Source organism: Oncorhynchus mykiss, chromosome 24, assembly GCF_057628025.1.
Source record: "Oncorhynchus mykiss isolate SJ-2025 chromosome 24, ASM5762802v1, whole genome shotgun sequence".
Taxonomy (NCBI): Eukaryota; Metazoa; Chordata; class Actinopteri; order Salmoniformes; family Salmonidae; genus Oncorhynchus; species Oncorhynchus mykiss.
Genome location: NC_143045.1, coordinates 11,355,832 through 11,382,462, shown reverse-complemented (window position 1 = coordinate 11,382,462; position 26,631 = coordinate 11,355,832). Strand labels below are relative to the sequence as shown.

The window sequence follows — 26,631 nt, the reverse complement described above, 5'->3', positions numbered from 1 at the left end:
TATTATTTTTTTTAGCCTTTATTCAACTAAGCAAGTCAGTTAAGAACAAATTCTTATTTTAAATGATGGCCTAGGAACAGTGGGTTAACTGCCTTGTTCAGGGGCAGAACGCCAGACTTTGTACCTTGTCAGCTCAGGGATTTGACCTTTTGGTTACTAGTCCAATGCTCTAACCACTAAGCTACGCTGCCGCCCCGGAATCATGTAGTAACCAAAATAAAGTGATAAACAAATCTAAATATATTTTATATTTGAGGTTCTTCAAATAGTCACCCTTTGCCTTGATGGCAGCTTTGCACACTCTTGGCATTCTCTCAACCAGCTTCCCCTGGAATGCTTTTCCAACAGTCTTGAAGGAGTTCCCACATGCTGAGCACTTGTTGGCTGCTATTTCTTCACTCTGCGGTCCAACTCATCCCAAACATTCTCAATTGGGTTGAGGTCAGGTGATTGTGGAGACCAGGTCATCTGATACAGCACTCCATTACTCTGCTTTTTGGTCAAATAGCCCTTACACAGCCTGGAGGTATTTTGGGTCACTGTCCTGTTGGAAAAAAAATGATAGTCCCACTTTGCCCAAACCAGATGGGATGGTGTATCGCTGCAGAATGCTGTCGTAGGCATGCTAGTTAAGTGTGCCTTGAATTCTAAATAAATCACAGACAGTGTCACCAGCAAAGCACCCTCACACCATAACACCTCCCTCTCCATGTTTTACGGTGGAAAATACATGCTGAGATAGTCTGTTCACCCACGCTGCGTCTCACAAAGACACGGCGGTTGGAACCAAAAATCTCCAATTTGGACTCCAGACCAAAGGACAAATTTCCACTGATATAATGTCCATTTCAAGTCTTTTCTTCTTTATTGGTGTCCCACTGAATTTGCATACCGCCCAAACAGATCCACAGATGATGCCATCTCTATTGCACTCCACACTGCCCTTTCCCACCTGGACAAAAGGAACACCTACGTGAGAATGCTATTCATTGACTACAGCTCAGGGTTCAACACCATAGTGCCCTCAAAGCTCATCAATAATCTAAGGATCCTGGGACTAAACACCGCCCTCTGCAACTGAATCCTGGACTTCCTGACGATCTGCCCCCAACTCTGTGAAGCATTTATTTGGGCTGTAATTTCTGAGGCTGGTAACTCTAATGAACTTATCCTCTGCAGCAGAGGTAACTCTGGGTCATCCATTCCTGTGGCGGTCTTCATGAGAGCCAGTTTCATCAAAGCGATTGATGGTTTTTTGCGACTGCACTTAAAGAAACGTTCAAAGTTCTTGTCTTAAAGTATTAGAAAATAGTACAAAATTAAGAAAAACCCTGGAATGAGTGTCCAAACTTTTGACTGGTACTATATATACACTGAAACTCACATCAATACCTTTGTCAGATAACACTGCCCAGGGACTGCAGTTTTAAATTAGCCGGCTGGCTAAAACCGCTACTTTTACTGAAACGTTGATTAATGTGCACTGTCTCTGTAAAAATTAAATAAACTCAAACTTAAACTCAAACTGTTAAACGAAGAATGTATGCTATTGCTAGCAATCGAGAAAACTCCTCTGCTTATGCTCTCCAAATGGACGTAGTCTGTGAGGGCCGAGATTCCCATGCATTGACTTTTGTTCCCTATACATGTCGGGGGATGCTCCTTCACAAGGATATATTGTTCTGTCTCACGATTCCTGAGCATGAAACGGCAAATGGGATGTTCAGTGTGCTACGTGGCTATATTGACGAGAAATGGTGGGCTTTTCCACAGATGGCTCCATCTATCACGGGACGGCGGGCAGGCCAAAGGGCCTCAAAGGAAATACCCTGCCGTCTCCCTCTGAGTATTAAATGCTGCGTTCAAAACAACTGAGAACTCGGAACTGGGAACTGGGAAATCTCAAATTCTGACTTCAGTGCGTTCAAGACAGCTGGGACGTCGTAAAGAAATTAGCTCTGACTGGGAAAAATAGTTTTGAACGGTCATCCAACTTGGAATTTCAACTCGGGAACTCTGGCCTCTTTCTGAAGCTCTGACTTTCCGACCTAATGATCACTGATGTCATGATTTGACCTCGTATTTTCCTGAGTTCCCAGTTGTCTTGAAAGCACCATAAAACTCATGGTAGGCTACCCTTCACCAGCTCATGTATGTGTGAAGTTGGATTCAGCGCTCTCGTCTGCAATAAAAACAAATAATCGATACAGGTTAGATGTGAAAGCAGAGATGATGTGCTCACTCTGGTGGTGAGATAAGAGACATTATGTCAGACTAATTTGCAATTGACTGCCCCACATTAAAAGTATGTGATGGTGAATTGAGAAGACAATCAGAAATACTGCTAGAAGGTTTTTCAATTGACTGCCACAGCCCCAAATAAAAAAGTAAACATTGGCTGTTAATGACATACTTTTTTTCACATGGGTGGTCATTGGCCAAAAACGATTGGGAACCCCTGATGTACATGTTACAGTGTGTCCACTATGTTAGCCTGTTCATGTACACATGTTTACATTCATGTTCCAGTTCTCAGGGTCACCAATTATTTGTTTAATTGCTTACTTACTTTACATGTTGCCACGAAGACATTGCATAATGCCCACCCCCAAACACACACTAACCTCCATACACTGACTGATAGGCAGTCATCCAACTGTCCTATGATTCCCCCCTCTCAGGCATGGCCAGTATGCACAGAGACAGCTGTCCAGTGGGCGTCAGTTGGTGTAACGTTCGATTGTACCATTTGCCAAACCCCCTGGACACAGACGCATTGATCACATTCCCTGCGATTAACACAGGCTTTCCACAAACCCATATCTTCTGGAGCCTTAAGCCCCACTGCAAACAATGAGCTATGGGAAAGACACACACACACATACACAATGTCCTGTTTCAATATTGAATGGACAGTCCACTCTGCAGGACTACATGGACGCTGGCTCAGGTTATTATATAAAGGAATGACGGGCTGCCGTGGCATAAACCAGGACAGTTCAAACCACTGACATTTGGGAAGTCATTTGAAGCATCATTATATATTATTTTTAATATTGACATCACACTAGAAAGGGAGGGTGCACTTTATTACATTTCCAGAGATATAAACGTAGAATAATATTGTATTGTTATTAATTACATTTTATATTATATGAATTACATCTCGCTTTTGAGTTTCTTATTTGTTTTGTACATACTGGGTCTGGCTCAAAGGGAACAGGATAGCATTTGCAGACCTAAATAAGATTGAAATCACAAAAGTGTAAAACATAAGGCCAACTGGCAAACATATTGCCACAGATGGAAAAACAAATAAACATTCTGGTCCACGCCACTGAATTTTGAATTGGGTGCAGAGTGCACTGCAGGGTCACTGATGCTGCCAAGCAGGTGACCTGATCTGTCCCCTGAGCAGTGTTCACCTAGGACAAGATAATCATTGACTTCAGGAAACAGCAGAGGGAGCACCCCCCTATCCACAAGACTGAATCTGCAATAGGTAAGCAGCTTGGTTTGAAGAAATCAACTGTGGGAGCAATTATTAGGAAATGGAAGACATACAAGACCACTGATAATCTCCCTCGATCTAAGGCTCCACGCAAGATCTCACCCCGTGGGGTCAAAATTATCATAAGAACGGTGAGCAAAAATCCCAGAACCACACGGGGGAACCTAGTGAATGACCTGCAGAGAGCTGGGACCAAAGTAACAAAGCCTACCATCAGTAACACACTACGCCGCCAGGGACTCAAATCCTGCAGTGCCAGACGTGCTTAAGCCAGTACATGTCCAGGCCCGTCTGAAGTTTGCTAGAGAGCATTTGGATGATCCAGAAGAAGATTGGGAGAATGTCATATGGTCAGATGAAACCAAAATATAACTTTTTGGTAAAAACTCAACTCGTCGTGTTTGGAGGACAAAGAATGCTGAGTTGCATCCAAAGAACACCATACCTACTGTGAAGCATGGGGGTGGAAACATCATGCTTTGGGGCTGTTTTTCTGCAAAGGGACCAGGACGACTGATCTGTGTAAAGGAAAGAATGAATGGGGCCATGTATCGTGAGATTTGGATGGAAAACCTCCTTCCATCAGCAAGGGCATTGAAGATGAAACGTGGCTGGGTCTTTCAGCATGACAATGATCCCAAACACACCACCTGGGCAACGAAGGAGTGGCTTCGTAAGAAGCATTTCAAGGTCCTAGAGTGGCCTAGCCAGTCTCCAGATCTCAAACCCATAGAAATTCTTTGGAGGGAGTTGAAAGTCTGTGTTGCCCAGCAACAGCCCCAAAACATCACTGCTCTAGAGGAGATCTGCATGGAGGAATGGGCCAAAATACCAGCAATAGTGTGTGAAAACCTTGTGAAGACTTACAGAAAACGTTTCACCTCTGTCATTGTCAACAAAGGGTATATAACAAAGTATTGAGATAAACTTTTGTTATTGACCAAATACTTATTTTCCACCATAATTGTCAAATAAACTAAAAAAATCCAACAATGTGATTTTCTGGATTTTTTTTTTCATTTTGTCTGTCATAGTTGAAGTGTACCTATGATGAAAATTACAGGCCTCTCTCATCTTTTTAAGTGGGAGAACTTGCACAATTGGTGGCTGACTAAATACTTTTTTGCCCCACTGTATATACTGTATTCTATACTATCTATTGCATCTTAGCCTATGGCACTCTGTCATTGCTCATCCATATATTTATATATTCCCTCCTTTACTTAGATTTGTGTATTAGGTATTTGTTGTGGAATTGTTAAATATTACTTGTTAGCTATTGCTGCACTGTCAGAACTAGAAGCACAAGCATTTCACTACACTCGCAATAACATCTGCTAATCATGTGTATGTGACCAATCAAATGTGATTTGATTTGACATGGGGAGTAGTGAGGCCTTAGCGCTCAGGCCTGGCTTCCCTTATAAGGTATGGGTCTGCCTCAGTAGCCACACAAGCCCAGCAGCTGAACCATCAATCACCCCGATCGTATAACTGTCTACAGAAACCCACAGTGTGATCTGCTCTCTGTCTCCCTCTCTCTTCATCTCTGTAGAAGATGCCACTGTGTTCTATAGTCCATGTTGGTCTCTAAAGCCTTGCAATTTGTTTCTCAGATTGCTCCTGCTCTTGCCCTCTTTCCCATCCTCCCGATTTCTTTCTGGTTTTCGTGCATCCTTAATATTTGCAATGAACCTTTTTACATGAATGTTGTAATTCATTCATTCTGTGAGGCCTGCACATCAGATATGTTGTCCAATATCCACAGACATCAATACCTCTTAGTTTACTTATATTATCTTTTTCACTCCTATATCTAAGCCATTAAGTCATTGTTCTCTTACTGTAACTAATGTTGATGCCTCGTACAACCCTGCCATCACCACTGTCTCAACTAATACTGCTACTCCTAATGCTTATTATTCTCCCTGGGCCATGCCTCCATCCCATCCCACCCTTTTAATCTGCTTTGTTGAAAACTTGCCAAGTTATATTAAGTCCCCTCAGGATTCCACTACCCCTTTTACTCCACCCGAACACACCCCTGTCCCACACTCACTGGCCCCCACCTTTCTGTTATTGCTGGCTATTTCGAAGTCTGCATGATAAATACAACACCATGCAGTGATGTGTGGTGCCACTGGGCATGTTTGTGTGTTGTGTTGTGTTGTGTTGTGTTGTGTTGTGTTGGTTACAATGTAACTGACTTATGGACAATAACCACTGACTCAGCAAATTAATTATGCACATACCAATTAGTTACTTACAATAACAGTAACACTGTGCACACACACATGCAGCATATTCCTAAAGAATACCACAACAAAAACGCATTTCATGGAGAAATAGCCACAAATTTGTCCATATCATCAGAATACCAGTTCTGGTATGTAGCACTTTGAAAACGAAAATGTAATTCCATTACAGCCTAATAAATTGAGAGTCTGTCATAGATAAATATAATTTATATCATATTAACTACATAATATATTATTTGAATATATACCCTTTTTAATGCATTTATTTAACATTAAATGTGAATAGAGCAGTTGATTTCGGTGACAGTCAGCCTTACAGTCCTGTCTGTGCTGGTTTGTCCCGTCACTCGCAGTTCGGAGCACCCACAGATAGATGGCCTTGTCCCCAGACGGAGATGACATCCATCTACCGCGGTGCATGGTGGGAATGATCTGATCAGGTAAGCTGAAATGAGAGTCTGAGCCGCAAGAACAGGTGAATGATTACTGAATTACTGTAGGACTACTGTTAATGCCGTCGTCTAAATTTATCCGTTATCTTGGTCCCATAATAAACAAATAGTGGATGTTTTCACGCGAACGGTCCAATTAACTTTAATGGGAGCCCAAATAAAAATCGGAGATACGTGACAAAAAGAGGTCGACAACTCGCCAAAAGCCTGGAATTAGCAGCAAGTAGGTTAAAAATAACTTTGTTGATAGTGCTCTTGTTAGTGTTAACATCAATGTGTTCTTTGACATGTGGATCATACTTTTGTAGTTTCTATGGCTGCATTATATCGCAATGATCTTCATTTTCTTCTGCATGATTGTAGTATGTCATCAATACATTTATTTGACAAAATTCATTGATTTATTTTGATGAATATATTTTTTGTCTGTATTTGTCGTAGCCCACGCAGTATACTTTCCCCTATACCATTTTAAACGCGTTGACAAAGCCACAACAATACACCGGACTAACCATCTGTTGTTATTGCCTAATGTTATACAAATTCGTAATCCATATAAAACCGTGAAGGCAGACACAGTAGTAGCCTATGGCACAAGTCCTCCTGTACACGGGCACATGTTGTTTATCTGTCTCTGACAGGTGTTGCATTTCTCCCATAGACCTACAGAGGAGCATCCTCTATCGTAACTGTAGGTCTATCGTAACTGTAGGCCCATCGTAACTGTTTCAAGATTTTTCTATTTAGGTCTACTGACCTGTCAATGTGCCTTAGTGAGTGTATAAAATGGTCTAACTATTCAGTCATCACATTTATTGCTTTCAATTGATCAGGCCCTCCTGAATCTCACCACCACTTGTATGATATAGAATTTCAGGCACAACACAAAAACTTCAGATGATGTTAAATAGGGTCTAAGCTACAACCTGTACAAAAATGAAGAGAAAAATGTAGTTTGTGTTTTTAGATAATTGACGTTAAATGTTTTATTATTATTACAATTATTATTATTTTTATTTTTTGTCAAAATAAATAATCAAATATATTGAACAAAAATAAAAACGTAACATGCAACAATTTCTAAGATTTTACTGAGTTACATATAAGGAAATCAGTCAATTGAAATAAATTCATTAGGCCCTAGTTTATCAATTTCACGATTGGGCAAGGGCGCAGCCACGGGTCAGCCTGGGAGGGCATAGGTCCAACTTTATATGTTACATTTATATTTTTGTTCAGTATAGTTTGACAACACTATTAGTAAGCTTTTAAATGATCTCAAACTCAAAAGTTGATATTTTCCAGTGATGAAGACATTGATGTCTCAAGGTATGGTGGAGTATGCAAAATGGGCCAACTTTGAGTACTTTTATCTCCTGAATGTTTTAGCATTCATGTTCAGAAAGTCACTTTCTGGCCACTTCTTCCATGGGCAAACATGTATGGAAATGTACTGTATGTTTAAATCAAAAGAGATGCTGCCAAAAAGTGATTGAATTGAAATGGATTTACCCAAATGTTAAATAAGTTCACCACTCTTTTCAACTTTAGATCCGTTATTGGTCCTTTATAAACTGACTGCAGCATGAGCCACAATCAATTCCAATGACCACTGTTGTTCACAACTGCCATACGCTGCTCTCCTCCCAGGAGCCACGAGTAAACCGATATCCTTGTGTTAATGTATGGTCTGCTGCAGCTGGCCTGCCTTTTGGTGTTATGCTGATGCAGTCTCGTGCTCAGGCCCAGCACAGCTCACTCTCTTGTTCTCCAAAGACACCTGTTTCTCCTCTTAGGCGCTTGGCTTCACAGTGCAAACCTCCTGTCCTGTACTCTCATTAATATTGGTATGGTGAAAGGGTGATCAGAGGTCTTTTATGCTCAGGCTGCCCATCTGGTCTTCGAGAAGCCAACCTTTTTAAATTTATTTTTTGAGGCCATCCCCTGTAGCCGTGCTGCAAGATGCATCAACATGTTATTACCACAGAGAGCAAGGACCGTGAAATAGAACACCCAACCAGAAATAGAACACCCAACCAGAAATAGAACACCCACTACTATGTTTTATTTGTATCTGTACCAGGTCAGGGTTGATATTGTTGTGGGTTTTCATCTAATGTTAGAACTGCACTCCAACCATATGATCAGACCTTTTCTCTCTGGGCCTGTTCTCATTGTACTACACATCCCACTCCAACCATATGATCAGACCTTTTCTCTCTGGGCCTGTTCTCATTGTACTACACATCCCACTCCAACCATATGATCAGACCTTTTCTCTCTGGGCCTGTTCTCATTGTACTACACATCCCACTCCAACCATATGATCAGACCTTTTCTCTCTGGGCCCGTTCTCATTGTACTACACATCCCACTCCAACCCCTCAATGTGGCATGAAGGCTCATTGACCAGGAAGTAGGCTACATCATGTGTTATGACTTGAGTCTGCTCCAGGCTTTATGCCTTCGGGCTCACAGAGCAACATCACACCGTTGTCCCAGGATGTGTTTTACATACAGTACAGTCCCATAGGTGTCTGTATTGGCTATTCACTGTTTCCTTTGGCTGCCAGAATGCATAGTGATTGTGGTTATAAAAGTTTGCATAAAAATACCCAGGCAGATCACTTTACAGTTTCAAAGGCTCTGGCAGGCTGTCAGGTCAGCATGCTGTTGTCATTGGTGACACCCCCCTGTGGTGGTAAACATAGGCTACACTTGTAGTTTTGCACTTTGCACGGAACTTGGAGCATCGTTTTATGTTCTGATAAGACGTTTTGTTTTGCAAAACAGCTATAGGACAGATCAAATGGATTGTTGTCATTATGGTAGGCTTGTGTGTTATTAGTTTGGTTAGAAGTGACTTAACCCCTCTCCTCTGTGTGTTTGTCTTTGTGTGTCTAGGGGCTGCTGTTTGTGAGACATCTCAGTTCAGTACCAGCTGTATTTTACTGTAAATCACTAGTCACAAGTCTCTTTAGCGCACTGTCAGTGGTAAAAGGATAGTTGCATTTGTAAAGCTAGTTGGTTAGCCAGCACATTGTCATAGTCCAACACAACATTGTTTACTGTGGAGTGTTGCCATTAGCCATATTACCACCAGTGCACAATTCCATGCTGCCATTGAACACCGCTGTCAGACCTTTATTCACTTGGTGTGTTCCATGCATGTACACTGAGTGTACAAAACATTAAGAACACCTGCTCTTTCCATGACAGACTGACCAGGTGAACTCAGGTGAAAGCTATGATCCCTTGTTGATGTCACTTGTTAAATCCACTTCAATCCGTGTAGATGAAGGGGAGGAGACAAGTTAAAGAAGGGTTTTTAAGCCTTGAGACATGGATTTTCTATGTGTGCCATTCAGGGGGTAAAGTAGTAAGTGTCAGGCGCAATGGTTTGTGTTCAGAACTGGAACGCTGCTGGGTTTTTCACACTCAACAGTTTCCTGTGTGTATCAAGAATGGTCCACTATCCAAAGGACATCTGGACAACTTGACATAACTGTGGAGTCAACATGGGCTTGCATCTCTGGGGAACGCTTTCTACACCTTGTATAGTCCATATGACCATGTACAAGTATTTTTTTTAAATGGTAAACCCTCCCCTTCCTCCTCCTCCATCCAGGGTTGAGCTGAGAGTGGCACCATGTTGTCGGGTGAGGAGATTCTGTGCAGCACGCGGCAAGTGATCGCGGGCCTGGAGGCGCTTCGTGGCGAGAACCACACCCTCCTGGATGACCTGCAGAAGGCGCTGGAGGGCCGGCCGGTGGCCGACAGTGGCAGTGTGGAGCAGGAGAAGAGTGGGATCATCCGCCAGTCTCTGGAGAGGATAGAGCTGGGCCTGGGAGAGGCACAGGTGGGATCATACTGGAGATGAGGGAATGTATGGAGATAGTAGAATGCATAAAGACCGCATAATGGGTGAAGTTGTCTTATTGGCTGTATTTTGGGTGTGTTGTATCTGTACATGTGTATATATATGCACACCTACTTCACTCTCTTTCTCTTTCACTCTCTATCTATCTTTCTTTCCATGTACCTCCTCCCTCTCCCTCCTCCTCCCCAGGTGATGATGGCTCTGTCGGCCCACCTGGGCTCCCTGGAGGCGGAGAAGCAGAAGCTGCGGACCCAGGTACGGAGGCTGTGCCAGGAGAACCAGTGGCTGAGGGACGAGCTGGCCGGGGCCCAGCAGAGGCTGCAGGACAGGGAGCAGGTGGTGGTCACGCTGGAGGAGCAGAACAGACACCTGCAGTTCATGAGCAGCATCCGCAAGTACGACCAGGAGGAGCCCCCACCGGTATGTCACAGACCACCACAATCAGGGTCATATTCATTAGGCACCAAACGGGAAAAAACAGACTGATACAGTGAGGAACTACCAAAACTTGTCTAATGAGAAATGTTTCGCTACGGTGTGTCCTAATGAATATGACCCACTACACGATGCATGTGTTTGCCTCATCTTTTATGTTATGACTAAAGCTAAGCTGTTGGTGGCTTATCAGAACAGGTTGATATGTGTTTCTCTGTAAAGTTCATATAGATACTCCCCTCAGCTCTGCACTATAAATCTAGTTATGTTTACTATGTCGACAGGAAGACAAAGAGACGGGCTCCACCAAGGAGTCCCTAGATGACCTTTTCCCCACGGACGAGGAGGAACAGTCACAGAGTACGTGCACTCGTCAAATGAGACGGATATTCTTGTCTATCAATCTGCTGTGCAGACGAGCTATGGATGTATGTGTGCCGGTGTCTCTCTGTGTTGCATAGTCTGTCACTCACTGTGTGTTTGTATATGTGTATATGCACAATATATTTGCCAGTGAGCATGTGTCCATGTATGTCTGTGTTCATGTATATTTGTGTGTCTGTATGAATGACTCTACCTCCCTCTCCTGTCCCCCAGTATCTCAGCCCCACGGTAGCAGTGCGGCAGCAGCGGCCCAGCAGGGAGGCTATGAGATCCCGGCCCGCCTGAGGACCCTTCATAACCTGGTGATCCAGTACGCCTCCCAGGGCCGCTATGAGGTGGCCGTGCCCCTCTGCAAACAGGCCCTGGAGGACCTGGAGAAGTCCTCGGGCCACAGCCACCCTGACGTGGCCACCATGCTCAACATACTGGCCCTGGTCTACAGGTGATTGGCGCCACGTTAGCCTAGCATAGCCTCGATGCTAGGTCTTACTGTGGGAGATTTCTGTAGTGTGACTAGTTAAGTTAGCCGTGTGCTAAAGCTAAAGGCTGTTTCGCTCTTCTCTGTAGAGACCAGAACAAGTACAAAGAGGCGGCAAACCTCCTGAATGACGCATTGGCAATCCGGGAGAAAACCCTGGGCATAGATCACCCTGCGGTATGTTCCTCTATAGTCTATAGTGAAGGTCAAGGGTCACCAAAATGGACAAACAGCTAAATAAGATGTCTAAAACATGCATAGCTAATGGCTTTCCCCAGCTCAGTGGATAAGCAGCTACAATATGTAACCAGTGGTGTAGTGGAGGGTAACCCACCTTTTGTTGAAAAATTAAATGAAAATATAGGGAGTGTTTCTTTTTTCACTGCGACCGGCGATCAGAGTTTACCCCCCCCCCCCCTTTATTTATTTACCACTACATCACTGTATATAACTAACAGTACTGTATTTGTTTATAGGTGGCAGCCACACTCAACAATCTTGCTGTACTGTATGGAAAGAGAGGGAAGTACAAGGAGGCTGAGCCACTGTGTAAGAGAGCCCTGGAGATCAGAGAGAAGGTAATGAATGAGGCAGTAACCTAGCAGCACCGTGACTAGAAACCCTGCCCTCTGATGGACCAATGGCAACTCTGCGAGAATTCTGTACTACATAGCACTGCAACCATACTACATAAAACATTGGGGTCGTTACTCAAAAAAAGTAATATTACCTATGACTCATTACTTCTTTAAACAATAAATAATTACTTACTACTCCCTGGGAAAAGTAATTTGTTATATTACTTTTGCGTTACACCCCAAAACGTTGCACATTCTCACTCAATGTAAACAATGGTGTGTTTCTAGCAGTGGAGAGGTGTTTCACGCCTGGACACAGTTGACATTTTACTGTTATATTCTTGTAATTGTATCCTACCAAATCAAAGTAATGGGAGTACTTCCGCGCTGAGAAACTCAATGTTTAAGATGCTTCTACTATTTTCCATCTCCCTCACTAAAGCAGTTAGTAGTGTGTGTGTGCGTGCGTGAACAGGAACTTTGTGAGAGGGCGTCAGATAAAAACCATTAGAATCTAGGGCGGGGGGATTTCAAAAATATATTTTGCTCTGTCACAAATACTTATTTGGATCAGTAACTGTAATAGGAAATTAATGATAACACCAGTAACAACCCAAAAATGTATCAGTAACTGTATTATTTAAATTGGAACAGTAACTGTTATATTACTTGTTACCGCAAAAAGTAATTTAATTACTGTAACGCATTACTTTGTAATGCGCTACCCCGAACAATGCTTATTACCAAAACCTGCCTGTTGATCTCCCTTCACCCCCCTCCTCTCTTGTTGTCGTGGGCAGGTGTTAGGCACGGACCACCCTGACGTGGCAAAGCAGCTGAACAACCTGGCGCTGCTGTGTCAGAACCAGGGCAAGTACCAGGAAGTGGAGCAGTACTACGAGCGTGCCCTGCACATCTACCAGAGCAGGCTGGGCCCTGACGACACCAACGTGGCCAAGACCAAGAATAACCTGGTGAGGGATGGAGAGGGAGATGGAGAGAGGTGTAAAAAGGGGGAGTGGACATGGTTGGCATGGTCACTGGGCTAGATGATACCATATTATTTGTGTGTATAATATGCTATACTTGGGTAGAAGTGGGGGACATAGACACACGCATGCAGCTTGGGTCAATCTATCTGAGGTGCGCTATTTGTGACTCTAGTATTGCTGTCTTTATGGCTACAGGCTTCATGTTACCTGAAACAAGGGAAGTACAGACAAGCTGAGGCTCTGTATAAAGAGATCCTGACCCTGGCCCATGAAAAAGAGTTTGGATCTGTGGATGGTGAGAGCAAACTCATAATATGCTCTTTGAAACCTGCTCTCTAGGTTCACAAGCATTTTGACCCTAAAAGGGTGTATGTATTGGAATAAAAATGTATCTCAGATATGTACTGTAAATAGCTAATCTTACCGGAATGATGCCACTGATGTGTATCCTCTGTGATGTTGGTGTCTCAGGTGAGGTGCGGGATATCTGCACCCACACGGGAGAGGAGGGCTCCATGCAGGATGGGCTGGGCAGTCTGAAGCGCAGCGGCTCGTTCACCAAACTCCGCGAGTCGATACGCAGAAGCAGCGAGAAGCTGGTCAGGAAGCTAAAAGGAGTCGGAACTCAGGATACCACCCCTCCGACTCCTGGGTAAAGACCAAGTCCTCATTCTACATGTGTTAGCTCTCAAAATGATGTCCAATTTGTTACTCTCACTCTCTCTTTCTTGTTCTCTCTCAGGATGAAAAGGGCTAATTCTCTGAATGTGCTGAACGTGGGTGCGAGGGAGCGGCAAGAAGCTGCAAGGGTGAGCATCCGTTTCTGGCTTTTTCTCACATTTCTGTACAATATGATTGTTAGTGTTTATTCATCACCTTTCATTGTATATGCTTCATATCCTAAGGCATTTCTCTGGCTTTGTGTCATCAAAATCAATGTACTGTGTATGTCATTGTTATACACATACGGTCAGACTAGTCAAGTGTTTTGTATGTTCTTCCAGGGCACCAGCGACCTAACTGAGAACCGAACCCTGAGCTCCAGCACCCAGAGCCTAGCACGGCGAGGGTCCCTCAGCTACACCTCTGAACACTAGCCCCCTCCCAACAATCAGGAAGTACTCTCATACAGCTCTGGCCCCGACTCCACTCTCTCTCTGTGGATTGGCCTCTTGCGCCTACATGGGTCACTCCACCCCTTCCCTGTTTAAATCAAACACTGATCTGTTATCAGTTGAGGTTTGTTTACTGCACTATGTTGTAGCTGGGGGAGGCCACTGGTACTCCTTGCCTGCTGTCTGCTAATTTCATCCCCTGATGCCCCAGTTCTGGGGTATAGATTAGGATACACAGCAATGAGGGCTGGTTTTCAGTGACGCAGATGGTATCCATTTCAGACCAGTTTAATCTGGAAATGAAATTACATTTAGCTTTTTTATAATGATTTAGTAATGCTCTGTTGTGACTTACTGTACAAGGAGGGAAATGGTTGAATTCTTCAATGATTGTTCACAATTATGAACATGTTTATTCTATTAAGGTAGTGTCTGAAGCTATTGGATATTATCTAAATGACTGTAGCTATGCATGAAAAAATACCTTATTTATACAATGTTTTTTTTTAAATGTGTTACATTCTGATTTCATGTTTACCAGCGGTTCTCGTGTTTTTGGCACTAGATGATTTTAATTCCAAAACACTGATCTGCACAAGCACAATTAAAACAAAGATTTACAGTGGGGAGAACAAGTATTTGAAACACTGCCGATTTTGCAGGTTTTCCCCACTTACAACGCATGTAGAGGGCTGTAATTTTTTATCATAGGTACACTTCAACTGTGAGAGACGGAATCTAAAACAAAAATCCAGAAAATCACATTATGATTTTTAAGTAATTAATTTGCATTTCATTGCATGACATAAGTATTTGATACATCAGAAAAGCAGAACTTAATATTTGGTACAGAAACCTTTGTTTGCAATTACAGAGATCATACATTTCCTGTAGTTCTTGACCAGGTTTGCACACACTGCAGCAGGGATTTTGTCCCACTCCTCCATACAGACCTTCTCCAGATCCTTCAGGTTTCGGGGCTGTCGCTGGGCAATACGGACTTTCAGCTCCCTCCAAAGATCTATTGGGTTCAGGTCTGTACACTGGCTAGGCCACTCCAGGACCTTGAGATGCTTCTTACGGAGCCACTCCTTAGGTTGCCCTGGCTGTGTGTTTCAGGTCGTTGTCATGCTGGAAGACCCAGCCACGACCCATCTTCAATGCTCTTACTGAGGGAAGGAGGTTGTTGGCCAAGATCTCGTGATACATGGCCCCATCCATTCTCCCCTCAATACGGTGCAGTCGTCCTGTCCCCTTTGCAGAAAAGCATCCCCAAAGAATGATGTTTCCACCTCCATGCTTCACGGTTGGGATGGTGTTCTTGGGGTTGTACTCATCCTTTTTCTTCCTCCAAACACGGCGAGTGGAGTTTAGACCAAAAAGCTCTATTTTTGTCTCAGACCACATTACCTTCTCCCATTCCTCCTCTGGATCATCCAAATGGTCATTGGCAAACTTCAGACGGGCCTGGACATGCGCTGGCTTGAGCTGGGGGACCTTGCATGCGCTGCAGGATTTTAATCCATGACGGCGTAGTGTGTTACTAATGGTTTTCTTTGAGACTGTGGTCCCAGCTCTCTTCAGGTCATTGACCAGGTCCTGCCGTGTAGTTCTGGGCTGATCCCTCACCTTCCTCACGAGGTGAGATCTTGCATGGAGCCCCAGACCGATTGACCGTCATCTTGAACGTCTTCCATTTTCTAATAATTGCGCCAACAGTTGTTGCCTTCTCACCAAGCTGCTTTCCTATTGTCCTGTAGCCCATCCCAGCCTTGTGCAGGTCTACAATTTTATCCCTGATGTCCTTACACAGCTCTCTGGTCTTGGCCATTGTGGAGAGGTTGGAGTCTGTTTGAATGTGTGGACAGGTGTCTTTTATACAGGTAACAAGTTCAAACAGGTGCAGTTAATACAGGTAATGAGTGGAGAACAGGAGGGCTTCTTAAAGAAAAACTAACAGGTCTGTGAGAGCCGGAATTCTTACTGGTTGGTAGGTGATCAAATGCTAATTACTTAAAAATCATACAAATGTGATTTTCTGGATTTTTGTTTTATATTCCGTCTCTCACAGTTGAAGTGTACCTATGATAAAAATTAGACCTCTACATGCTTTGTAAGTAGGAAAACCTGCAAAATCGGCAGTGTATCAAATACTTGTTCTCCCCACTGTATCTAGTGAATGTGATGCACAATCTGTGTATTGGCTTCCATATTAGGTTATGGTAAAGGACTCTCCTTAGTCCACAATATTACAGCAAAATACCTACTTCCCAGTCCAGCTGTAGAATGCTAAGTAATTATTGTCGAAGGCTTGGCATTCTGTGAAATATGTTTGAACTATGTTTAGCCGATTTCATTATGAGCAGATATAAAAAGCATAAGAGGCTCCCAAGTGGCACAGTCTAAGGCACTGCATCTCAGTGCTAGAGGTGTCACTACAGATCCTGGATAGGGCGTTGTTAGGTTTTGTAAATAAGAATTTGTTCTTAACTGACTTGCCTAGTTAAATGAAACGATTTTGATGGCCCAAAAGTAAAAGCACTACAGTATGTGCCTGTATATAATCTCTTATTTTTAAATTTGTCTCAGTTTGGGATACATTAAAAACAATTTGGGGTAGCTAGCTCTAATTTAAATTCCTTCTGGGACATGTTTAAAAATTGATTTTGTTGATGTAGCCTATGCATCTTATTCAAGATGTTAGCAAGTCAAGAGTAAATATATGCCATTTGAGGGACAAAAAGTGATTGTTAATTCACTGTGGCGGTATTGGCACGTGATCATTGAAAGAGCTGTAGAGGAGTAACTAATGTAGAAAACCTAGATTGTTAATCCCCATTAAGATGGGTTGAAGGCGTTAAATGCAGATTGCGACAAGGTCGCCAGTTTGAATCCCAATGAGTCTTATTTTCCAACCTTAACCACATTTCTCATTCGACGTTGTAAATGACTAATAGATTGAACAGCTTTATAAATGTGGAAACATGTGGCACCCTCCCTCATGCTGCTGCAGTGGACTAGAAACTGGGATAGGGACCAGAAGGCCACAGGTTCTAATCTTTCCCATGCCCTTTAAGGTCTACACTGGTCTAAAAAAATATATATAAAGTGCACAATCCGATCAGGACACAGAATGCATGTTAGAACCGGGGATAAACTGACAAAAGCACAATAAGGGCTCTATTCAATATGTATCAAGCGTTTCAGATTGAGCCGACATGTGCAGCGTTTACCATGAATGCAGTCTTCGCCAACACGGGAACATTGCCTTTAAATTTTAATCACGCTGAACTTCAGCAGTACAGATGAAATAGAATCCTACTCATGTTGAACTCTTGCTGTTACGGAGAGCTTTCTTTGCAGATTGTCAGTGTTATTGAAAATGACAAATGTATTAATTATCTGGAAACCATAGCAAACAAATGTCAAATAAAGTATATTGAGTCTCTTCAATCCACTGTGTTCATGCTAGCTTTGTCTGTTTTATGATGTACATGTGCAAATATTTAGAAAAAAGAAAAACATGTCCACTGCATGGTAGAAACTGTAAACATTTATTTTTCGGCCTCCAGGCTTATGCAAATATAGACTTTGTTAGAACAGAAGCTGCTCTATGTACAGTAGGATTGAAACAGTGACCTTGTGGGTTTGACTGGGTGATGACATTTCCTCTTAGGCTTGGTGAGTGATCTGGGCGATCTTTTGCAGCATGTCCTCTGACTAGCTGCTCCAGTGGCAGCAGAGACAGGCCCAACTGGAGGGGGGGGGAGGGGCATTCAGAGAAAGGAGGGGTTAAGGGGAGACCTGGGATACGTTCACTTGGCAAACATTGAAGAACGTTGCAGGTAGAGATGTCATGAATAGATCTGACGTGATTTCTTATTCTACATGTCAGACGGGCATCTCCATAACATTTGTTTCCACAACCTCGGAAACCTGCTAAACATGTCCCTGTACTGTGCAGTACCTGTCTGAAGGGCTGGGCCATCTGGCGTAGGAAGTGTTTGGACAGCTGTACCGTCTCGTCCATGGTCAGGTTGAGGCTGCCGTCAGTGAGGTGCTCCTGAATCCACCGGGGCAGCTTCTCTCGCTTGTCAGCCCGGGGATAGCGCTGCAACACGAGAGAAAAAGGATCTTAGGCTTTGTTCCAATTCTCTTCAATACTGATGTGAAGGAACTAGATCACTAACAGCATTATGAAACAACCTGCTGTGAGTGCAGAAATCCACTTGGATATTTTTTATTACAAAAGGAATTTATAATTTTTATTAGGATCCCCATTAGCTGACGCCATAACGTGGGGTCCAACACAGAACTATAAATATATTAAACATTTATTTAAGTAGACAAAAGAAAATGATTAGGGGCGAGTCTATATCAATGATCAGAGTGGTAAGAAATGGTCCAACAATTCCTCTCAAACTTCGACACACCAAGTTCCAAAGGCCCTCACCTTGTCTGCGAAGATCAAGCCGTAGTCTGTCTTGCCCCTGATGGCGCGGCCCACACACACTTCGCTGCGTGCCGTCAAACGTCAGGAAGTCATTCTCTCCAATCTGGAACTATCCCGCAGGTACTCCAGACGAGCCTGGTAGGGATAAACAGAGGGAGGAGAAGGATCATTATTTTGGATGAACAGCCCATTAGGATTAAAGGAAGTAAAGTGTAAGACAAGACAGAGGGATGAGGAGGACATACGCGGAACATAAGAGGAACCGACCAAAACAGTGAATAAAGCAGAAGAGAAGAACAAGGGAAGGTTGATGAACAGAGGAGTTGGACTGACCTTCAGGATCCGGCTCTGTGTGTAAACGTACGGCACTCCGAACATGATCACCGCACGGCCAAAACGGTGGACTGAGGGAGACAGTTTCACATCACTCATCTCGTCAAATAACTACAATGAACAACTCACTGCACATGACCTGTGTTGTAACTTTGGCGGGCATTTTGTTTTGCAAATGAGCCTGAAGGAGGCTATACAACTGTGCTACAGGAACTAAAAACACTCAAGTCGATTCCCTCAGACACCTTCCCCCTGGCCACAGACAGCAGGGTGGCTCCTCTGCCGTTCTCACAGGCCTGGGGCACAACGGATAAGAGGTCACAGGTTGTCTTCTGTCGTTGAGTCTAAGACAATCAAAGAAAGGGTCTCCTGACCTCCTGATATTTCTCCAAAGCCATGCTGGTCTCTGCTGCGTCTGGGGCCTCGATGAAGATCAGCTTGTTCCTCTGGACGTTCTCCAAGATGCCCTACAGACAGAGACACACCGGCACAGGACAACGTTTACTCAACTTTCAGATTACTACCCTTCAAAAAAAATGACATTTCTCCAACTTCGGAATCTATCACCAATATCAACATTGGGCACAATTCTAGCTGCTGCCAATATAATGCTAACATACTGTATACTGAACAAAAGTATAAAACGCAACATGCAACAATTAAATACATTCATTGGGCCCTAATCTATGGATTTCACATGACTGGGAATACAGATAATTGGTTGGTCACAGACACCCCCCCCCCACCAAAAAAGGTAGTGGCGTGGGTCAGAAAACCTGTCAGTATCTGGTGTGACCATGTGTCGTGCTGCATGAGGCAAATCTCCTTTGCATAGAGTTCATCAGGCTGTTGATTGTGGCCTGTGGAATGTTGTCCCACCCCTCTATGGCTGTGCGTAGTTGCTGGATATTGGCAGGAAAACTAGAACATGCTGTCTGGTGAGTATGCAGGCCATGGAAGAACTGGGACATTTTCAGCTTCCAGGAATTGTTCTGATCCTTGCGACATGGGGCCATGCGGAAACAAGGTGATGGCGGGGATGAATTTCACGACAATGGGCCTCAGGATCGCATCACGGTGTCTGTGCAGTCAAACTGCCATTGATAAAACACAATTTCTCTTTGCTGTCTGTCGCTCATGCCTGCCCATACCATAACCCCACCATGGGGCACTTTGTTCACAATGTCATCAGCAAACCGCTCGCCCACACGACTCCATACACATGGTGAGGCCGGTTGAGCTTACTGCTAAATTCTCAAAAATTACGTTAGAGGCGGCTTTTGGTAGAGAAATTAACATTCAATTCACTGGCAACAGCTCTGGTGGATATTCCTGCAGTCAGCATGCCTATTGCACGCTCCCTCAACTTGAGACATCTGTGGCATTGTTTTGTGTGAAAAAAAATGCACATTTTAGAGTAGCCTTGTATGGTCCCCAGCACAAGGTGCAGCTGTGTAAAGATCATGCTGTTTAATCAGCCTCTTGATATGCAACACTTGTCAGGTGGATGGATTATCTTGGAAAAGGAGAAATGCTCACTAACAGGGATGTAAAAAAAAATTGTGCACAACATTTGAGAGAAATAAGCTTTTTGTGCATATGGAAAATGTCTGGGATCTTTTATTTCAGATCATGAAACATGGGACCAACACTTTACATGTTGTTTGTATTTTTGTTCAGTGTAGCTATGTCTATTGCCATAACAGCACAAACAGAACCACACAATATTCACTTTTAACATTTATTCTCACTTCCATTTGTGGACCGTGTGTACACCTGCTCATACCACGATGCCACAATGTTCTCCATGTAGGTGTAGCTGGTAAAGGCCACGATGCCATCGGGCACGATCGCAGACATCTCCAGCAGCAGGTTGCCATAGTTACGGATGACAGCTGAAAATAGAAACCAGACCAGGTTTATTCCAATGTTTTGTTTTATCACAACTAAGGAAAGGAGAGTCTAAGCTTACAATTATTTCAATACAATGTAACAATCACTAACCAAAATCTTAATGTGTCTCAAACATGGAGGTGATGGCCACCTGGTCATTCCCCCTCCCCACCACCTGAAAGAGGAAGAGCTCAGTGTCACCCCCTTGCATCCTTTCTGAAGCTCAGCATAGCTTGAATTAACCACTCAGGTCATATCCCATAGACTGTTTCTGAGGTTACTCACAAGAGGGCAAAGGCAGGTGTGTGCCAGCGTCATAGTAAAGGATGCCACGGTAACAGGCCGGAAGTCCAGGATTCGGGAGTAAATGTCCAACGGTGAAAGGGTCTGTGGGTAGAAACATGATCAGAAGTAGACATCCACAGGGTAGGATAGCCGAGCCAACACACAGCCAAGGGATCTAGTGTGCGGATCAATGGCGTGAGGTGATGATCATACTCCTGAACTGACTGCTGAAGACACCTACAGGCAAAATAATATAACTATCGTACTTCTTTACATTTGTTTGCATCGCATGAACTCTGTCAATCTGAATGGTGGTTAAAAAATAAAAATAAAAACACTTTTTTTTTAAGCTGCAGATTTAAGGGGGAATGCCCTGTTGATGAAGTGTTGAGAAACAAAGAAAATGCATTTGTCCCTCATTAACACATCTACATGGACAAGATATAGCACTAAGTTTACAAATAGCACCCGAGCCTGACTGCATTGGAATGTGAGTGGCCACATCTTGGACAGATGAGACCATCAGCAGGTGGCTTATAATCACTGATTAGTGGCTAGGTCACAGGTAATCTAGGAACAGGGGAGAGAGATTACCAAAGACGTAATGATGACAGACTGGAAGCGCTCAAACACAGGCTTGATGGCAATGGAAGGGTCCATACAGCTGAAGGGAGATCAGAGCCAGGGTTAGAAGTAGATCCCAGATAAAAAGCGTAAACAGACACACGTTGGTGTTTTTTTAATGCACTAGCCCATAAAATAAAAGTCTGTTTAATATCTGAAACTACATGAATGCCTGGACATGGATTTATGCAATATATAATATAATTTGTTCCCGTTTCTCTCAAATAGATCCCAGATAAGATGAATGCCAAATCAATTCTTATGATGCATTTAAACTATCCAATGACACAATGAGTAACTAAGCAGAGTGTATACATGAGTCATTCACTTGCATCCTAATGGATTATTTCACCCGTGGCTCTTGCAGTGGTACAACATCTCATCCATCAACGACCCACCGTTCTGCTGGCAAAACAAAATATGAACCGTACCTGAAGTGCAGAACGGGGTTAGCAATGGTGGGGGTTCGGTCTTCAAAGGGTTCAATGATGATGGTGAATCCTGAGGGTGGAAGATGGCAAGGAACGGACAAAGAAAGTAAATCACCACAGAGCTGTAGCCGTGTAGAGGTAACAGACACAGTCAGCCTAGGGAGGTTTAGTACCTTTGCTGTAAGTGCTGACCAGTGTGGCAAAGTTGGAGATGAGGGTGATGGCTGAGAAGTCTGCGATGTCAGCTATCTCCTAAGTCCTCAGCAACGAACGCAACCTCTCGGCACAGAATCTAGAGAAACAAATAGATATGTAATATAAGAATTAAGGAGTGAGGAGTTACTAGAAACTTATTTCGATGTTCCCAAGAGACATAATCCACGATGAAGTCTTAAGTCTAAGAGCATTCCTTCTGCATTCCCTGGTGGACGGAGTTTGGCCATTCCATTGGTCCTAAAATAGAAATCTCCATGGTCCTAAAATAGAAATCTCCATGGTCCTAAAATAGAAATCTCCATGGTCCTAAAGTGGAAATCTCCACCAACCAAGGGCACCAGGCTATACAAAACTAACACAAAAGTACACAAAAGAAGTCATGTGAGGGGCTTGCGGTCAATGCAGACCTTCTCAAAGATGTCTTTGAGGAACTGGGGAGCGCTCTCCTGCATTACATGGTGAATCCTCAGCCTGGACTTCAGGTACTCCAGGAAACGCTTCATGAAGCCCACAAAGTGCTCTGCCGTGCGGATGCTGCCAGGCACGGCCTCTGAAGGCGGACGGGGGGAAAGACGTAAAAAAGACAGTGCGGGGGCGGGAGGACAGGTTATAGAAAGGGAAAGATAGATACATGAAACCCTGTTTGAGCATAAATCGATACAAATATGAACAAATATTCAATAACTGGGTTGTTTTCGACTGGACTCCAGGGGGCTAACCTTGAAGGATCTCATCTGGCAACACGGGATTGGACATGTAGATGTCGGTCTCCCTGGCAATGTTGGCCTCTTTCAGGCCCTCCACCAATCGTCTGTATTCCTCTTTCAGTTTGACTGCGTCTGTCTCCTTTATCCTACAGCAGAGGACAAGCGGTTGAGATGACGTCACAAGACTCTTCACTTCTGGGGCAAGAACAACAAACTGGTTGAGTCGGTCTTATTATAGACTCCGTGTACATTCTCCTTTGTACGCAGAAAATGTTAGTGCATCTAGTGCTGCTCTCCACTAGACCCCTGAGCGGAAGACCTTACTTGAGAATGGTGTTCTGTAGGGTCCACGTTGGCCTGACTGCGGTCCAGAGTCCTCCTGGTGATGTTGGCACTCATGGAGTCGATGCACACGTTGTCTGAGGAAGAGGATGGAATATCAGCTTGTGGAGGCTTGAAACAGTGGGTTACTTAAAGAAATGGGAAAGAAACAGGTGGATGTCCTTACCGATGTTATGTGCTTCGTCAAAAACAACCACTGATTTATTGGAGCTCCTTTGAGACTAGGTCTGCAATCTTTGGGTCCAGGAGGTAGTGGTAACTGTAAACTATGATGTTGGCATGGAGGATCTGTATGTGTTAAGGAAAGAAGCAAAAAGGAAAAACATCCTCACTTGTCCATCTCCTTCATACAGTAATGCCAGAGAGTTTCTAAACCCAGAGGCGCAACATAGCAAGACTTCCGGGAACGGTTGCGAAACAGACCATGCAGACCAGGCCAGGGTTTGAGAAGTCAATGAGAGAAGTGAAAACCTAGATCCGAGCCAATGTCTTAAGTAGTTAAATGTTATTACTCCAACTTTGTGAAAGTAAACTGACACATTTTCATTTTTGTCAAAAACAACTTTATATCGAAAGCATATTGCCTAAAAGGGTGATCGGGGATTTCTATTGGAGAATCAGTTTCTGCCCATCTTCATACTGTACCGTCTTTAGTAATGCTGTCAAATATAACATGCTACAAAAACAATTGTAAAAGAAAAACATCAGAAGCTATGACAAAGGGCTATTCTTACTGAATATCGTGCTAGGTAGTAGGGGCACCAGCCTTTCCTCCGCCCAAAGTCCTTCATTATCATCCAGGTGGCAGACTCCAGCTGGGAGGGGCACCTGCTTTCCCATAGCGTCAAACTCCTAAAGCAGATCGTCAGACAGACAGAGGCATGGAAGTCTCCAGATCACAGTTGGGCGCGGATGTATGACGCTGTCAGGCTGTGACATTTCCCATCCATCTCCTTCCCAAAGCGTAACGAGCTCACCTGAACAAAGAATCATGCAATTTGGACCATGACATGGACAACAAAAATATTTGCTATTTTGACCACACTCAAATGTGTTTGAAGAGTGTTACAGGACCATGGTTAGTGGGTGTCATCGTGAAGATATGTCGGCAGTGTACTGACTGCTAGGGCCGGGCAATAAAGTTGTCTACCGTGACCCTTTACAGACACAGAACGCAGTACAGTAACATGTCGATAACTGATCACTTTTCAGAAGCGTCTGTACCTTTTCAAATTGTAGAATTCTGCTCCTGCATATAATGTTCCATTGTTTCCCTGACAACAATAAAGGTTGCCATTTATGGTAGGGTGGATCGATGTGCTTTCTTTCAACTAAATGTCTAGGTAAGTTGCAATATTTAACGAACTTTAAAGTACAATTTCTTTAGGAAAGAATGATCTACGGGTGGGCAGCAGGCAGGCTAGGATTGACTGTTCTGGTCACCTACTGATGGAAGTCAGTCCCGCTTCAGAAGCGGAATTACTTTACAGACAAATAAAATGTCATTCATGTCTCCGAAGAAGGTTTCGCGTCGGCGTTTAAAAAGCTGTAGTGTAGCCTACCCTAACAGACAAACAAGTCGTAGCAGAGGTGCTTCTAATGGGCCACTAACCATTATATATCTGAAAAGGGCCATGGATACAGGCTATACTGGAAGCCTACTGTCATTTCATATTATGAGACAAAAACACACCCACCCACTCATAAACGAAGAGTAGCCTACCCCGTGCTGGCCTCAAGATACCCCTGTATCCCAGCGACATTGGTCCCATGAATAGCCTAAACTACGATATTCTACACTCAACAGACCGACCACACACACGGGTCATTAGCAAAGAGAAAGAGCAGGCAGGCCAGCACGAGGGAAAGACAGGAGGGGCCGTGAGCATATGTCTTGGTAATCTGCATCTTGCAATGTCTTGTCTTGCATGCCTCGCAAATTCACCAAAGTAGCCTAAAGATAGTCTCTTCCTCTCTGGTTTTATTTAAATTACACAACCTTGCCCAGGTCTTTATAGCCATAGAAATCTTGTTAGGCTATACCACAAAATAAATAATGTTTTGTGATAACTGCACTGTGATTTTAATTATGTGGGGGGAATTTTTGGTTTGTTCTTCTTAAATGTTAAGGATTCCAACTTTGTTTAAACATTTACCCGTTCACACCCCTAATGGAATCCATGTTTGATTTAGAGGGGTGATAGTAGTAGCATCTAATATTGGATTTAATTATTTCCTGGGCACCGCTCGGTGATGCAAACGACTCCTTCCCAAACAGAACCGTCCACAGATATACCCTCCAACGTGGAAAAAGCGATGCCAAACAGGCAGACACCAGTCAGTATACGTTTCAAGGATTGGGATTGTTAAGCCCATAGACCTCCATTGATTGAGGTCTATAAAATGTGCTATTGGCACTCCTACCTCAGGGTGAACACACAGGTTTTTTCGAGAGTTGTTCTTCTCTCCCGTCTCCTTAGAATAGAACTCTGTAAGCTTCCTCAACCACCTGATGGAGAAGGGAGCAACATGGCATCAGAGAAGGGGCTGAGAAACATATGTTCTTCAAGGACTGGGGAGCACACACAAAGGTGTAGGAGAAGAGAGAGATCACCTTCTCTATCTCAGGAACAGTAGATCATCTTTGTGACTTCAAGGGGATACTCCTGTCAAAGAGAGACCACTGTATAAGTGTACTGTCAAAATGGTCCAATGGAGTCCTGACAGAGAAACTGACATATCTTGACTCACCCGCTGATATGCAACAATCAATGACAGAAGAGAGATGGTTTTCCCAGTTCCCGATGGCATCTCCAGGACACCATGTCCCTTTGGATAAGCAATGTGTTACCATCATGCATAGGGCCATAACATTAGGATAGAGTTACAACAACTGGCATGTTGCTGGGTCTCTCTAGTTACCTTGGTATCCAGGGTCCTCTTGAGTTCCAACATGTTGGAATATTGCTCTGGGTAAATGTAGTCATAAAGAAAATAGACTAACAACCCTTCGATGTTGAGCCTAGAATAAAAGGTATTACAATTTTTTTGTTGGTATTACAAAAACATGCATGTAAGTGAAATAGTAAGGGCCTTTTAGCCAGGTAACGTTCGCTAGCAAAACACAGCTGTGACAGCACGTACCATTAGCCACATTTTTTTTATTTTATTTCACCTTTATTTAACCAGGTAGGCTAGTTGAGAACAAGTTCTCATTTGCAACTGCGACCTGGCCAAGATAAAGCATAGCAGTGTGAACACACA

The 26,631-nt window shown here is 43.6% G+C and overlaps 1 protein-coding gene and 1 pseudogene across 3 annotated transcripts; one reads left to right on the top strand and one right to left on the bottom strand.

The window, feature by feature from the left end:
• Positions 1 to 6,114: 6,114 nt before the first annotated feature.
• LOC110503721 (kinesin light chain 2) lies at positions 6,115 to 17,536 on the top strand. 2 transcript variants are annotated; one of them, XM_021582203.3, is made up of 12 exons: positions 6,115 to 6,209; positions 9,850 to 10,080; positions 10,291 to 10,521; positions 10,821 to 10,896; positions 11,134 to 11,362; positions 11,488 to 11,575; positions 11,875 to 11,976; positions 12,777 to 12,950; positions 13,164 to 13,263; positions 13,440 to 13,620; positions 13,711 to 13,777; positions 13,973 to 17,536. In XM_021582203.3, the coding sequence occupies exons 2-12, from the start codon at positions 9,871 to 9,873 to the stop codon at positions 14,063 to 14,065; spliced, it is 1,551 nt and encodes a 516-aa protein (XP_021437878.2). In that variant the 5' UTR covers positions 6,115 to 6,209; positions 9,850 to 9,870; the 3' UTR covers positions 14,066 to 17,536. The 2 variants fall into 2 exon arrangements, with proteins under 2 accessions (XP_021437878.2, XP_090074389.1); XM_090218263.1 differs by having other exon boundaries at positions 6,183 to 6,444.
• A 117-nt stretch (positions 17,537 to 17,653) lies between these two features.
• LOC110503720 (general transcription and DNA repair factor IIH helicase subunit XPD-like) lies at positions 17,654 to 26,412 on the bottom strand (annotated as a pseudogene). The gene is made up of 21 exons (XR_016491248.1): positions 26,290 to 26,412; positions 26,119 to 26,196; positions 25,972 to 26,033; positions 25,792 to 25,874; positions 24,102 to 24,344; positions 23,534 to 23,655; positions 23,350 to 23,444; positions 23,038 to 23,171; positions 22,703 to 22,868; positions 22,276 to 22,397; positions 22,103 to 22,172; positions 21,642 to 21,711; positions 21,048 to 21,149; positions 20,874 to 20,937; positions 20,646 to 20,764; positions 19,244 to 19,336; positions 19,093 to 19,165; positions 18,870 to 18,940; positions 18,537 to 18,671; positions 18,051 to 18,194; positions 17,654 to 17,837 (listed from the first exon to the last, which is right to left on the bottom strand). The product of XR_016491248.1 is annotated as a general transcription and DNA repair factor IIH helicase subunit XPD-like (transcript).
• Positions 26,413 to 26,631: the final 219 nt, after the last annotated feature.